This window comes from Sebastes fasciatus, chromosome 1 (assembly GCF_043250625.1).
Source record: "Sebastes fasciatus isolate fSebFas1 chromosome 1, fSebFas1.pri, whole genome shotgun sequence".
Taxonomy (NCBI): domain Eukaryota; kingdom Metazoa; phylum Chordata; class Actinopteri; order Perciformes; family Sebastidae; genus Sebastes; species Sebastes fasciatus.
In genome coordinates, this window is record NC_133795.1 from 24,060,917 (window position 1) to 24,074,979 (window position 14,063).

Below are 14,063 nucleotides of genomic sequence, written 5' to 3' on the forward strand. Positions count from 1 at the left end.
AAAAGTAGATAAATAAATAAAATAAAATAAATTAACATAAATATATATTATATATATATAATATATATACGTATATAACATATATGTCTTAATGTTGTATATATCCATTCAGAATACCAAAGAAAGTTTTTACATAAGTCCATGCAAAATTGAAAAAATAAAATCATTGTCTGCAATATATAAATACACAATTATGAGATTATCTTGATTTTCTTGAAAGCAAGATTTGTTCTCTTGGAGCTATAATAAACAAAATGCTACCAACATGTTTGTTTATTTGGTTCATTTTAGACTATCACAGATGTCTTACACTCATTACTTAGAATAAAAACAGTATTGGTGTGGTAGAAAAATACTAGGACTTTAAGGACAACATAAGCCTCTTTCACCATATAGGCAAAGATTAGCAAAGAGACGAAACCCTGGTGCTTTTTTGACAACAGCTGCTAGATGTCGCTGCGGTAGCACTGCTGCCATTTTGGACTGAAAACGGCAATGTGTCTATGGCTATGGATGCGTAAAGAGATGTCTGTAAATAAGAGAATCATTTTTTTTTAGGTAATCAACTTAGTACGATCACTTAAATAACCCTCATTGAAATCATTATGTCCTAAAAGTTGTAAAATTAACTAATAGCTGAATCCAGAGCTATTTTCCTCGACATAATGAACGTGCATCAGAAACCACGGGACTGCACCACCCTGCACGATCATATGACATATCCGCTTCTGTCAGCTTCCTGCTAGCTGCATGTGGCTGTAATAATGGATATATTGTCTGTAATTCATCACTTTTATTATCTTATAATAAAACCATAAGCTGTATGCTGTCAGCCTGTACCGTGGTGGATGTATTAACATTTCTATTCACAAACAACTGGCTATCGGCCAGTAGGTAGTAGTGCTAGTAGCATGACATAAACAGCATTTAACGTAGTTGTAGGCTATTTACTAACACGCAGGGCAAAATCACAGGGCACAAGCTCTTATACCTCCATGGTCTGTGGTCTATTGGACATCGATTTTGGAGGTCACTGACATGAAAAAGTTTGAGATTGCTATCAAAATCTGTGTGCTGGATTTTTCTAACTTCCATTTATGTCTTTATGCTCCTCTGGGAAGCGAAATAATTAAGTAAGTAATTAAAACGTTATGATAGTATGCATATTTATAATATTTTTATTGTTCAACACAGGCCATTTCGGTAGAGACATTTAAATTATGACAATACAATAGAAATTATTTTGTTTTACTTTTCTACAGCACTTTGGACGGACGTTTTACTGGTGTCCAGTAGTCGCTTTCAGTCCAAATTGGCGGAAACATCCTACAAAATACACCCAATGAACGGTGTGTTTTGTGTTGGTTATGCCTAGAGTTAAAACTCCCTCGCAAGGGAGTTTAAGTATCTCGTGGTCTTGTTCACGAGTGATGGAAAAATGGAGCGGGAGATGGACAGGCGGTTCAGTGCGGCTGTACCGGACCATTGTGGTGAAAAGGGAGCTGAGCCAGAAGGCGAAGCTCTCGATTTACTGAGATTCGCGTCGAAAGAGGAAAGCTGAGGTGGTTTGGGCATCTGATCAGGATGCCTTCTGGACACGTCCGACTGGTAAGAGGCCCTGGGGTAGACCCAGAACACGCTGGAGAGATTATATATCTCATCTGGCCTGCAAATGCCTCGGGGTCCCCCAGGAAGAGCTGGAAAACATTGCTGAAGAGAGGGACGTCTGGAATTCCCTACTTAGCCTGCTGCCCCCGCGACCCGGCCCCGGATAAGCGGAAGAAAATGGATGGATGGATGGATGGATGCCTAGAGTTGACGGTAGCTACATTTAGGTGATACAGGTAAACTCATTCAGCCATAGTTTACAAACACTTTGATTGGCTGACAGAACCATAAATACAAGAGAAAATTCTTAAGCGAATTCCATGAAATTGAAGACTTTGAGTTGTGATGAATTATGCCAGAGATGGTGATGCAATTCCTGCCAGAAATCTATAGAGGTCAGATTATTATTGATCCTTTAAAGTTGTTATCTGTAAGATTATTGTTTTTTTTTCCAAGCAGTATCATAAGCATTCGTACAATATGATCACTGACATGGCATGTATTTTCTCTTTTTACCTCTATGTAATCCTTTTGATGCGCGTGAGTGTGTGCACTTTGAGAGAGGGGTATATATTTTGTTTTCTTGTCTGTTATAAATGTCTTTTTGTTTTTTATTCTCTGTGAGCACCCTAAGATAACTGCACGCTGTAATCACCTCCAGGTGGGTTAACCTTCCTGCTTATCTGCTCTCCATCTGCCTGTGTGTCTATCTGCTGTCTCTGTAAGGGGGCTCAGGTTTCCCAGTTCCCCTCCTCTGAGCTCCCACAGCTCCCAGCACAGTGCCGAGCGTGCCCCGGTCACACGCCCTCCTCCTCTCTCCGGAGCTTGGAGCCCCGGCGACACACGGCTTCCCACACTTCTGAATGCAGGCTGCTCAGCTGCACACACAATAGAAGTGTGTCTGCTCCCACAAAGCCTCGGGATGGTTCTCAGGCAGAAAGCCACTTCACACACACACCATCTGCTTTAGCTGTAGCTCACTGCTGAGACACAGAAAATATCACTTTACAACATTTATTACAGCTTTTTGGATACTTTTTTTAAATACTGCTTTTTGTTATATGGTATTTTAATAAATATTTTATTTAGATATGTATTTTTAAAACAAAAAGTAAAATAAACAAATCAGTTAAGTTTAGATACTTTTCAACACAGGACAGGATATTTGTGTCATCATGTGTATCAGATTTTTGTTCCCTGAGATATTTATATATACACTAGAAAAAGTGTAATATTTTGTTAATTTTCAATTCACATTCCTAGATTAGTGCCATTAAATGACCTCTTCTATGTCAAATCATAATCAGTGTCCAGGCCTAAGCATCACAAGAACAAAATGTTACCGTGTCCACCTTGGGAAAACCATTTTCCCACTGACCTCGCTGATGTATGGCATAAAGATAAAGCATCCCACCTGTTCTGTGTGACAGCCATTAAATTCACTCTATTGTCCTGCAGCTCCAAGCCTCCTGATTGGCTGACGAAGGCAGAGAGAGCGCAGGATGAACAGCATAAATGCAGAGCAACACACGCAGATATCAACAGAGACTCCAGACCTTCTCAAGCTACACCAGAACCTCCTACCACAAGAAGCAGACCTTGAAAAATGGCTCTCTACGCAGACCTCGCTCTTCAAGACACCGTGAAGGAGCAGCTCTTTAGGTAAGCCAAAGCTACATTTCTTCAAATGATCAATTATGAATATACGTTTCTGTAAAAAGTTTTTAATTTCATTAAGTTCCTTTTACTAAACTAAATGACGTTGTTTCTCTCAGGTGTAAACTCCACATGTTGGAGAGGAAATGCAGCAGCGGAGTGGAGAAACTGAAGGCTCTGATAGGAGAACACCTGCAGAATGGGATCCCTGTTGCAGACATCCTGGAGAAAACCAAGTCCCTGCTCACACTGAGAAAAGCTCTGCTGTCACACAACGGCTACTCCAAATACTCCAGGGACATTTTACGTCTGTTTCCCGATGAAGAGGAAGACTTGGCTCCACTGTGCTTTTAAAGACACAACACGAGAAATGGACTCGCATTAAAAGAACTGCATCTCTGTGATCTGTTGATTGTAGAGAAGTGCATTGTTTGCATTGTGATGAGCGGATCTACAAAACCTTCCTGTGATATGGAAAGAAAGAAAGAAAATAGGACTCCGAGGCAAAGGTGAAGAGGTCACTGACTGAGGAGAAGAGTCCGTAGCTGACTTGTTAAAACGTGCTGCTATTTGTGGGATTTATGATTGTCGTGGTTGTTTGAACATTCCACAGAAGATAAATCCAGTCTTTTAACTATGCAGGAATTAGTTAGGACCAAAATTGTTTATCTATAAAATCTATATTGATTAACTGCAGTAAAATCTGCTTAAGCCAAACAGAGCAATATGAGCCTATTCTTCCTGGCTAATATTGTGTGATTGCAGTGTGCCTACAGTGTCTTACCGCCTTGTTTCAAGGTATATAATGTATTATATTGTTAAACGCCAACCTTTCTTCTGAAAAGGGATTTGTTATGTATTGTTTTGTATGCCATGTATGCAGGTTTTGTTTTATCCACCGTTTTTATGTTTATTCATCCAAAGTGGATTGGAATTTGTTTTGTTGCTTTTGCAGACTTCAAGAAAATAAATATATAAGAAATTCAAGTCTTTTCATGTTACTTCAATTCAATCAATTTTGGGGAATACATCATTAAAACTCTTCATGTTCAGATGAAGTATATTCTGTACAGATAATTACATTTCTGTTTATCATAGTTCAAGTTCTCAAGTGGAATGAATGCTGTTTAAACACTATGAACAGTAGCATTTCCTGCTCCATGACAGAACGTCTGATAACCACCAAGTGCTGTACATCAGTACAATTTTGAGGTACATGTACTTTACTTGAGCATTTCTGTTTTCTGCTACTTTATACTTCTACTCCATTACATCTCAGAGGCAAATATTGTACATTTTACTCCACAGCATTTTTTTCTTGTTACTTTGCAGATTCAGATGAACACAAAATATGATCAACAAATAGATTATAGTGTATTATTATAGGTTAAGTTACCCAGCAATAAATAAATTAGTTCCACCTTTACCAGCTGCAACATTAACGCTCAGTTTACCTCTGGGGTCCCCGCAGACCCCAGAGGTATATTTTATTTTGTCATATCTCACAGGTGCCTTATTCTATCACTCCAATTTCCATGACTTTAGTTTAGTAATGTTCCCAATGACTTAATATCATTGTTTTCTCATTCTGTTTTAATTAGTGCTTTTTGAAAATGTATTGAGGTCCTAGGGGACCCCAGGCAAAAGCACCCAATTGCATTGTGAAGGAGACAGACACAGATTTCTTCATTTGCTCTGTCTATTTTCCTTTTACACAATATGCTAATTAACTGCAACTTTCCTAAAATAAGTAATCTTTTGTTTTACATCAGATGACCTTAATTACATAACTAATATATATAATTTTGCTTTGATGGTTGTTTCTTAGAGTAGTTTATTCTTGGGGTCCTCAGGGACACAAGTCAGTAGTCCTTGCATGTTAAATATGTTGGTAGGTACAAGGTTAAAGTAATGAACACATTAATGCATCACTAATTATAATCCAATAATATAAACTATATATTCTGAAATGGGCCATTCAGCATTTACTTTGGGAATATTAAATATGTTTTGATGCTGATACTTTTGTTCTTTTTCTTAAGTAATATTTGAATGCAGGTTTTTTTTTTTTTTTTTTTAAATTTTTTTTTTTACATGTAACAGAGTATTTCTACACTATGGTATTTTTACTTAAGTAAAAGATCAGAGTACTTCTTCAACCAATGACCACCACACATGTAGAAGCAGGTGACACATTAAGGGAAGACTTGAACTAAAGAACAGATGAGCATAATTAATTCAGATGTTTGCATAAAGGACAAAGACTGTTGACTTAATGATGGGAGTGAAAACAATGTGAATCATAAACTACGGCCTTTGCATTCACCAGATCTCAGCGCAGTTTATCACCTATGGGAGACTGATGTGTTAGCTTCCTACTACCTGTATCTTTTAGGAGAACGGAGTTCATCCCACCAGTATAATTACAGATGGTGAAGAAGTACTCAGATCTTTAAGTAAAAATAGCAATACCATTATTTTTCTACTTTTTAAGTAAAAGTGCATAGTTATTGGCATCAAACTACACTTAAAGAACCAAAAGTAAATTAATTATTATGCAGAATGGCCTTTTTCAGAATAGTATACAGTAAATAATATCATTGGATTATAATTATTGCATTAATGTGTACATCACTTTAATTCATTCATTCATTCATTCATTCATTCATGTTTATTTCTGATTTATGACTAGAACAACTTGACACACAGTGCTGAGCTGCATCTCAAATTAATCTTCAGGTTCCCAGCTTCCAGATGATGTACACCACTTCTATGTGACATCTACTGTTGACCTGCTATCTCCCCCTAAAGACCCCCTGCACCCCTCTAAAAAAAGACTAAAACGGGTTGTCTCAGAGGGTTAATGTTGCAGCTGGTAAAGGTGGAGCTTATTTCATCTACTTCATATGCTGCCGGGCGGCTTAATACAGGAGTAGAAGTATAAAATAGCATGAAATGGAAATACTCGAGTAAAGTACAAGTAGCTGAAATTTCCATTTAAGTACAATACTTGAGTAAATGTACTTGGTTACTTTCCACCACTGGTTACAGAGACGTAGTGAATCTGTGCTGAAGCTGCTCTGGAGGTAAATGTATAAGTCATTAGCTCACAGCTGAAGCTCTCTGTCTGATCTTATCTGGCTCATCGTCCATCATATGTTTGTGACATATTTTCAAGATGTGGAATCACTGTGTAACAAAGACCAAAACCCACCACTAATCACTCCCTGACCAGGTGAGAAGGGGTTGGTTTTATCTGTTTGACGTTTGGCTCAGCATTCTGCATCGGTCAGCTATTTATACATGTCCTTTCCAAATACATTTAAAATACATGTTGAAATATGCAGTAGATTGATACCTGGTGCGTGAGGTGATAAAAAAATGAGAAGACAACCTTTTTTTTGTTTTGTTTTGTTTTGGTGATTGTTTTAATGCGCATCACTTGGCTTGAAGAGATACATTCACGTTTTCCAAACATTAAGCCCTTCACTGAAGGTATGAGTGCTGTCACTCACAGAGTCATAACTCAGCACAGTTGTCTTAATGAATACACAACATCCATCTGCTAAAAACGCAGACAAGTGAGATGTTTAAAGATACATCAGGAAGGACATTTCAATAAACAGTATGTGAATATCACATAGAAGTCTGACACATGTTCAACATGATTGACTGTGTCTCCTAAATGGAGAAAAAGTACATACAACACTGTCAGTGTTACTGACTATGTATAGACATTCCCATTAGGAACAATACTGTTTACTTCACAGAGTAACACTTGAAATAAGGCACTACCTTTGAAATACAAAATAGTAGACGTCCTGCAAATATCACAGAAACACATAATGTGGCCTTCACAAAAGGTAATAAAAGGTAAACATTGCAGTAACATATGCAATAAGTCTTCAAGATGAGACCACGAGAATGAGGTCGAGGGTCAAAGACCAAGAGCACAAATGTTGGTTTCACTCATGGGCTTCACTTTTCTACAGGTCCTTGGGTGTCTACCACGGCCTCCAGACGGCGCTGTCCACTGGACTCTTCTCTTTGGTGATGCTGGTCTGGACCGTGGAGCTCAGAAGAGAGAAGTCAGCCTCTCTCAGGTTGTTATCAGAGGAAGACTGCAGCTTGTTGAAGTGCTTCAGCAGTCTTCTCTGGGGCTGTGTCTTCACCTCCTCCTTGGACAGGAAGTGTGTCACCTCTCGGACACACCTGGAGTAGCCTTGATTGACAGCTGCTGAGTCCGCAGGTTGATGCTGCTGATGCTGCTGCAGTCGTCTCAGGACACAAACTGTCATCTCCAGGATGTCTGCTTTCTCCAGCTTGGCGTCTGGCTGCTGTTTGAGGAAATCTGGACCCAGGAGAGACTTGAGCTGCTCAATGCTGCTGTTGATTCGCTCTCTGCGTAACTTCTCCACCAGAGGCTTTCTGAGCTGCAGAAAGAAGAAAAAAGTCATTAATAAACTTATTCTAGTATAGTGTTAGCATGAACAAAGACAACATCTCATTAACGATATTTAAATCATCTTGAATCTTCAGTTTACCTTGTGGGTCAGAGTCAGATGCTCCTGAGAATCGGTCCTTGCTGCAGTGATTGTAGGTGCCATGTCTGGATCTCTGTGCTGTAGAGGTCCCCGTAGAGAGAATCTGATCTCTGCTGGCTTCATCCCTCCTATTTATAGTCCCACATCTCCATATGAATGTGTGGGTCTTGGTCTGGCTGGAGTTTCTCACAGTCTCAGCCAATCACAGAGCCCAATGAGACAATAAGAGATGCAGCACGCTGAATGGTTTTATGGCCCCGGGGGACAATGGTTAGATCTCAGGGGAACAGGTGGAGGACTGGGGGGGGGTTGATGGAGAGAGACTCACAGAGCTCTGTGTGAATCTGGGAAAGTGGTGACCCTGTAGAGAGAGCAGATCTGCTGCCTGATGCTGGGATCAATGACTTTGACTGATTTGATCATGAAATTATGTTACATTTTAATTTTTTTCTAAAACTGAACATGCATATATTTCTGTTTTATAGAAAGCAAACAAATCAAACTTAACATTTAACACTTAACACTTACTACTAATGCATAAAAATAACTCGTCTTGCTTGCTTGGTTTCTTTCTTGTTGCAGAATCTGCAGTTGAGGTGCTAGTCATACTACTAATCCTATCCTGGATGCAGTGACCTTTTCAATAGTTTTCAAACACAAAACTCCCTGTCAAAAGCTGGATGAAGATGGGTTGATCATGTTTTAAGTTGATTGCAGGCTATTCCAAATAAGGTTTAGCTTCAAATTCATAGTCTTCTTACACTATAACCAGCACCTGATCAATTCAGGACTAGACACCCTTTTATCTTTCCCGTCAAAATAAACAGCCAGGAATGCAGAGGAACAATCTGAATCTAAAGGAGCATGGGGGGATGAGATCTTTTGAATGTTCGTTAATACTTAGCATGTCTGCATTCCTGATAGACACTTTACAAAAGCCTGGTAATGACGAGCCTTGATGACAGGAATTTCCATTCAGAGGCAGCGAGACACAACTCGTAAACTGACTCCATAATTAATGTGATGTGCAACCAGACACACTTCTTTTGTTCTTGGAGGCAGTGAATGGACGGAGTGTGGGAAAGCAGAGAAAACTCACTCACAGAGCCCCGGAGGGACAATAGAGGCAGACAGACAAAAGACGAAGTCTGTGAAGGTGGCGAGGATTTCTTTAATAGTGAATTTTAAATGTTTACAGTTTTCACACACTAAACCTGAAGGCATGTACATTTAGATTATACTTTAAATGTTTATGTATTTTTTTAATTTGAAAATGAACCGCTGTGAAAATTACAATTTAGAGATTTGTCATTTGTTGAAAGAAATTCAATTAAATTTGGATTAAAATACAAAGTGCTGCTGTGTTATCAAATATAATATAATATAATATAATATGATATGTTATAGTTTCCCTATATATTTTTAAAATGTATAATCTTTAAAATTTGAAACCAAAAATGCATATCCTTGATCGTTACATAAAGAAGATGCAGTAACACTTTAAGTAAACCCCCTATTTAGCATTTATTTACAGTATATGAACAATTAATAAGTGGCAGATAGAACAGATATAATTATGTATTTATGTATTTGTCAACAACTATAACTCTCCCTGTGTGCACCTATAAGTGGTGGCTGGTGTATAATAGATGCTAATACTGTATATAAATAGTTGTAATTATGTAAAGTCTGTCTTTATAGGATAAATTATAATTGCTGACAAATACTGTACATTAATAAACACTTCAAAACGTCCATGTATCTGCTTATAACTACAGTATAGCGTGTTATACATGCTTATTAAAAAAAATACACAGTTTAAATCTCTATAATTATGAAATCTGCACCCATATACATTTAGTTGACTGGATGCTACATTACATTTCAATGAACTGGTCACATTCCCAGTCAAAATATTTGTGTTTATTCCTCCTGCTCTGCTAATTGAAGAGAGTGTCTAAACAACAAACTTCACCCTCGAGGGAGAGCCGGGAGCTGCTTGTGTGGGGACGAATTAGCATTTAACAAGGCACATGTCTATTGTTGAGTGAATGGACGGAGTGTGGGAAAGAGAGCGAGAGCAGAGTCACAGTTCAGTGTGATTAGCATCCTCAACCCCACCAGCACCTGACTGCTCTCCCTCTCCAAGGGGAGTTGGCACACTTTGTCTCTCCTTATTCTCTTTTTCTTTCTGTATTTCTTTCACGGTCTGTCTCTCTTTCTGGTCCAAACTCTCGAAACTTTTGCCAACTTAATTTTTATCAGGTCATTATTTCAATGTAAGTCTTTTTGTTTATTCTGTTGATGGATGCCAAACTGCCAGGGCGATGTCGCCTTTATAATCAGGGTTATAAAGATTTGATTCATGTTTGGACATACACATACCTTTGTCTAAATTCCTTGAACCTTTAAATGTTAACTAACAGACAAAGAGGGGCATTTTGTTTGACTTTGTTTTAGAAAGAATACAAAGTGAATTTGGTATTCCTTTAACTATTAATCAATTACCTGTAACCAACTTTCAATTCAAATCCCCATTCACTTTTTGGACATTTAAACTTAGCCACTGTTGTTGTGTTCCTCCAGATGGTTTGTGCTGCCAAGTTCTGCCCTTTGCTCAACACAGGGCCAATAGCTGCCATGTGAGGCAATTCATAATAGGCTGTGAGGCTGTTCATAATAATGCAATATGTTGGCTTTAACATTAAATATGATTTTTTTTTTTTTATGTTTTAAAATTATGGTCTTTCAGTTTTTTAAAACACGGTCAATATCAAGGACTGATACTTGATTCAATAGCACAAATGCAACTTAAAGGTGTTGAGGACAATCTCCCTGTCAGTGTCCCACATGTGTGATGGGATGATGAGCGTGTGCTCAGTCAAAGTCATTGATCCCAGCATCAGGCAGCAGATCTGCTCTCTCTACAGGGTCACCACTTTCCCAGATTCACACAGAGCTCTGTGAGTCTCTCTCCATCACCCCCCCCCAGTCCTCGACCTGTTCCCCTGAGATCTAACCATTGTCCCTGGAGCAATATAACAGCATTCAGCATGTTGCTGCTCCACATCCCTTATTGTCTCGCCGAGCTCTCCGATTGGCTGAGACTGTGAGAAACTCCAACCAGACCAAGACCCACACATTCATATGGAGATGTGGGACTATAAATAGGAGGGATGAAGCCAGCAGAGATCAGATTCTCTCTATAGAGACCTCTACAGCACAGAGATCCAGACATGGCACCTACAATCACTGCAGCAATGACCGATTCTCAGGAGCATCTGACTCTGACCCACAAGGTAAACTGAAGATTCAAGATGATTTAAATATCGTTAATGAGACGTTGTCTTTGTTCATGCTAACACTATACTCCAGAATAAGATTATTAATGACTTTGTTCTTCTTTCTGCAGCTCAGAAAGCCTCTGGTGGAGAAGTTACGCAGAGAGCGAATCAACAGCAGCATTGAGCAGCTCAAGTCTGTCCTGGGTCCAGAGTTCCTCAAACAGCAGCCAGACGCCAAGCTGGAGAAAGCAGACATCCTGGAGATGACAGTTTGTGTCCTGAGACGACTGCAGCAGCATCAGCAGCATCAACCTGCGGACTCAGCAGCTGTCAATCAAGGCTACTCCAGGTGTGTCCGAGAGGTAACACACTTCCTGTCCAAGGAGGAGGTGAAGACACAGTCCCAGAGAAGACTGCTGAAGCACTTCAACAAGCTGCAGTCTTCCTCTGATAACAACCTGAGAGAGGCTGACTTCTCTCTTCTGAGCTCCACAGTCCAGACCAGCATCACCAAAGAGAAGAGTCCAGTGGACAGCGCCGTCTGGAGGCCGTGGTAGACACCAACAGACTGGAGTTACTACCAGACTAACTGAGATGACCACATTGGTCAAAAGTTATTACCAGACACATTATGCTAATAGAGGTGTCTGTGCAAAGTTAATATCAAGGTCATATTGGACTGACATTTCCATTTACTTTTGGGAATTATATTTTCAAAGAAAATTAATCTTATTTGTGTGAAAATATTGAGTAGCACAAAATTGTATTCTATGAATACCATATGTTCTCTTATTGATTTATCAATATAATCATATTTTTGGCCAATATTGGCCAGTATTATCACACCTGCCCTAAAGTCCTATAAGTCTTCTGTATCAGATTGATCCATTGACAGGAGCTGGCAAATCTAAGCTACTTTCTGGTAGCACATTTCCCTGACTTTTTACTTTGTAAAAGATTATTGACTCATGTTGGGTCTTGAAGTCATCTTTTCGGTCATCAACATGTTCTGTTGTGTCAACAGTACAAATGTATATCTGAATGTTATTTGCTCTCATTGTAAGAGAGTTGGTTGACTTTGTTTAGCTTGTACTAAACGATTCTCTGTGTTTTGTAAAAAGCTGCTAACTCTGCTCTATTTGAGTGCATTGTCTTGGACAACAAGTTTTTACTGTGATGCATCATCACCACCAGTGCCTCTATGATGTGACCCATTCAATATGTTTGAATAAAAAGCATCAACTGAATCTTGAGCTGTTTCGTTTCATCCTTTACACTGACAGAAATGAGCAGTGAACAACCTTATCTGACTAACATTATTTATTGGGCTGATTTTACTAAACTGTATTAGATTTTATGGCTGTTGATATTGTCTCCATCCCTCAGTTTGTAGTCAACTGTGGAGTAATTCATTGGGAGACACTTTATATTTCTATTATGGCTGAGCACTACCCTCTAGTGGTTAGGCTATGTACATACACTTCAACACAGAGAAACACTGGAGATACAATTGACAACTTTACATGCAGTTTTCCCCTTTTTTCCCCTTTAGTAGTTTTAAGGTCGGAAAACATATCTTATCCCTCCTTGTCTCCGAGTATCACATATAATATATTTACTCTATAAGCGTGTTCCAACTTTTCATTGAAGCTTTATGATGTTATTACTGAGTTAAATATTCAGACCCAGGACTTCATATTTTTGGCTGCTTCAATCCATCATTAAATGGAAATATTCAACACATCTTGTGCATCATCTATAGAAATTTCCCCCAATTTCAGCCTGACGTATTTGGTATTTTTGGAAACTTTGGGACTTCCGTGAGAATTGAAAAATTAAGTTCTGTGGGTTATAACAAATGGGTTTGATCGTCAAAACAACTCTACAGTAACACTAGTATATTAGTTGAGAGAAGTGACAGTGGCTACAGTAGTTGTTACTCCACCGCTAAGTCCTGTTTCAGAAGCCAATACCCAAATAAGTGGTTTACAAAAAATATATTTATTTATGTTAAAGTCATTTTGGAGTCTATAGCTGCCAGAATTACTTTGAGCATCTTGACAACATTAAAACTTCATCATCCATTGTTATATCATATGTAGCCTATGTTTGCCTTTTTGACATGCACCGATTACACTTCAAATATAGTAGTAATAGTTTTCTACTCCTTTTTAAAATAATTTGGGATAGTTTTGAGTAGATGTGCCAATAATTATTACTTAATTATTTATTATTATTATTTACTTATTTTTATTATTTTTATTTATTCTGGTCTTCTGATATAAAACAAGTGAACAAACTGTTGAAAAAGCTTTAGGAAACGTTTTTTTCAATTACATATGTGTATATATTCCTCCTTATGCAACATTCCCGTTTATATTCAGCTTATTCATTTGCAATTACTGTCTACTGCATATTTATATTACTTTATTTCATATTTGTTTGTCTATAATCTAACTTGGATTAGTTTATGTTTTAGAGATTATCATTTTGTTTTTACTTGTGTGACTTTCTTTTTGTACATTTTTAATTAGCATTGTTGGAGGAAGCTTGAGAGCCAAGATTTTCATTGACAACGACTGCCTCTGTAATTGTTGTGCATATGATAATAAATAAATTGTAACTTAAAATGTTTACAGATGAGTTTTTTAAAAATCTGTGAACAATAAAATAAAGAATTAAACTGAATCATAGGTAAATAATACATATACAGGAAATGAAGGGATAAATAAAAACAAACAAATATAAAATTAAATAAAGTAACATAAAACATGCCAGGGGTAAATATAAATTAATAAATAATAGTAACTTAAGTAAAAACATTAAAATGGTAGCACAATCTCAACGTTTTACGAGCCTTTTTGTTTTTTGCCGAAGATATTGTCTTAATATATAGTTCCATTTATTTCTTGAAAACTAAGTGAGGTTTAACTCTCGCAAATTTACATTCATGAATGTAAAATTGATAATG

At 37.9% G+C, this 14,063-nt stretch overlaps 1 protein-coding gene and 1 pseudogene across 1 annotated transcript; one reads left to right on the forward strand and one right to left on the reverse strand.

Moving 5' to 3' along the window:
* Positions 1-6,683: 6,683 nt before the first annotated feature.
* Positions 6,684-7,931, reverse strand: LOC141777413 (transcription factor HES-5-like). Its single transcript, XM_074651644.1, has 2 exons — positions 7,809-7,931; positions 6,684-7,697 (listed from the first exon to the last, which is right to left on the reverse strand). The coding sequence occupies exons 1-2, from the start codon at positions 7,929-7,931 to the stop codon at positions 7,269-7,271; spliced, it is 552 nt and encodes a 183-aa protein (XP_074507745.1). The 3' UTR covers positions 6,684-7,268.
* A 3,053-nt stretch (positions 7,932-10,984) lies between these two features.
* Positions 10,985-12,212, forward strand: LOC141769678 (transcription factor HES-5-like; annotated as a pseudogene).
* The last annotated feature ends 1,851 nt before the right edge of the window (positions 12,213-14,063 follow it).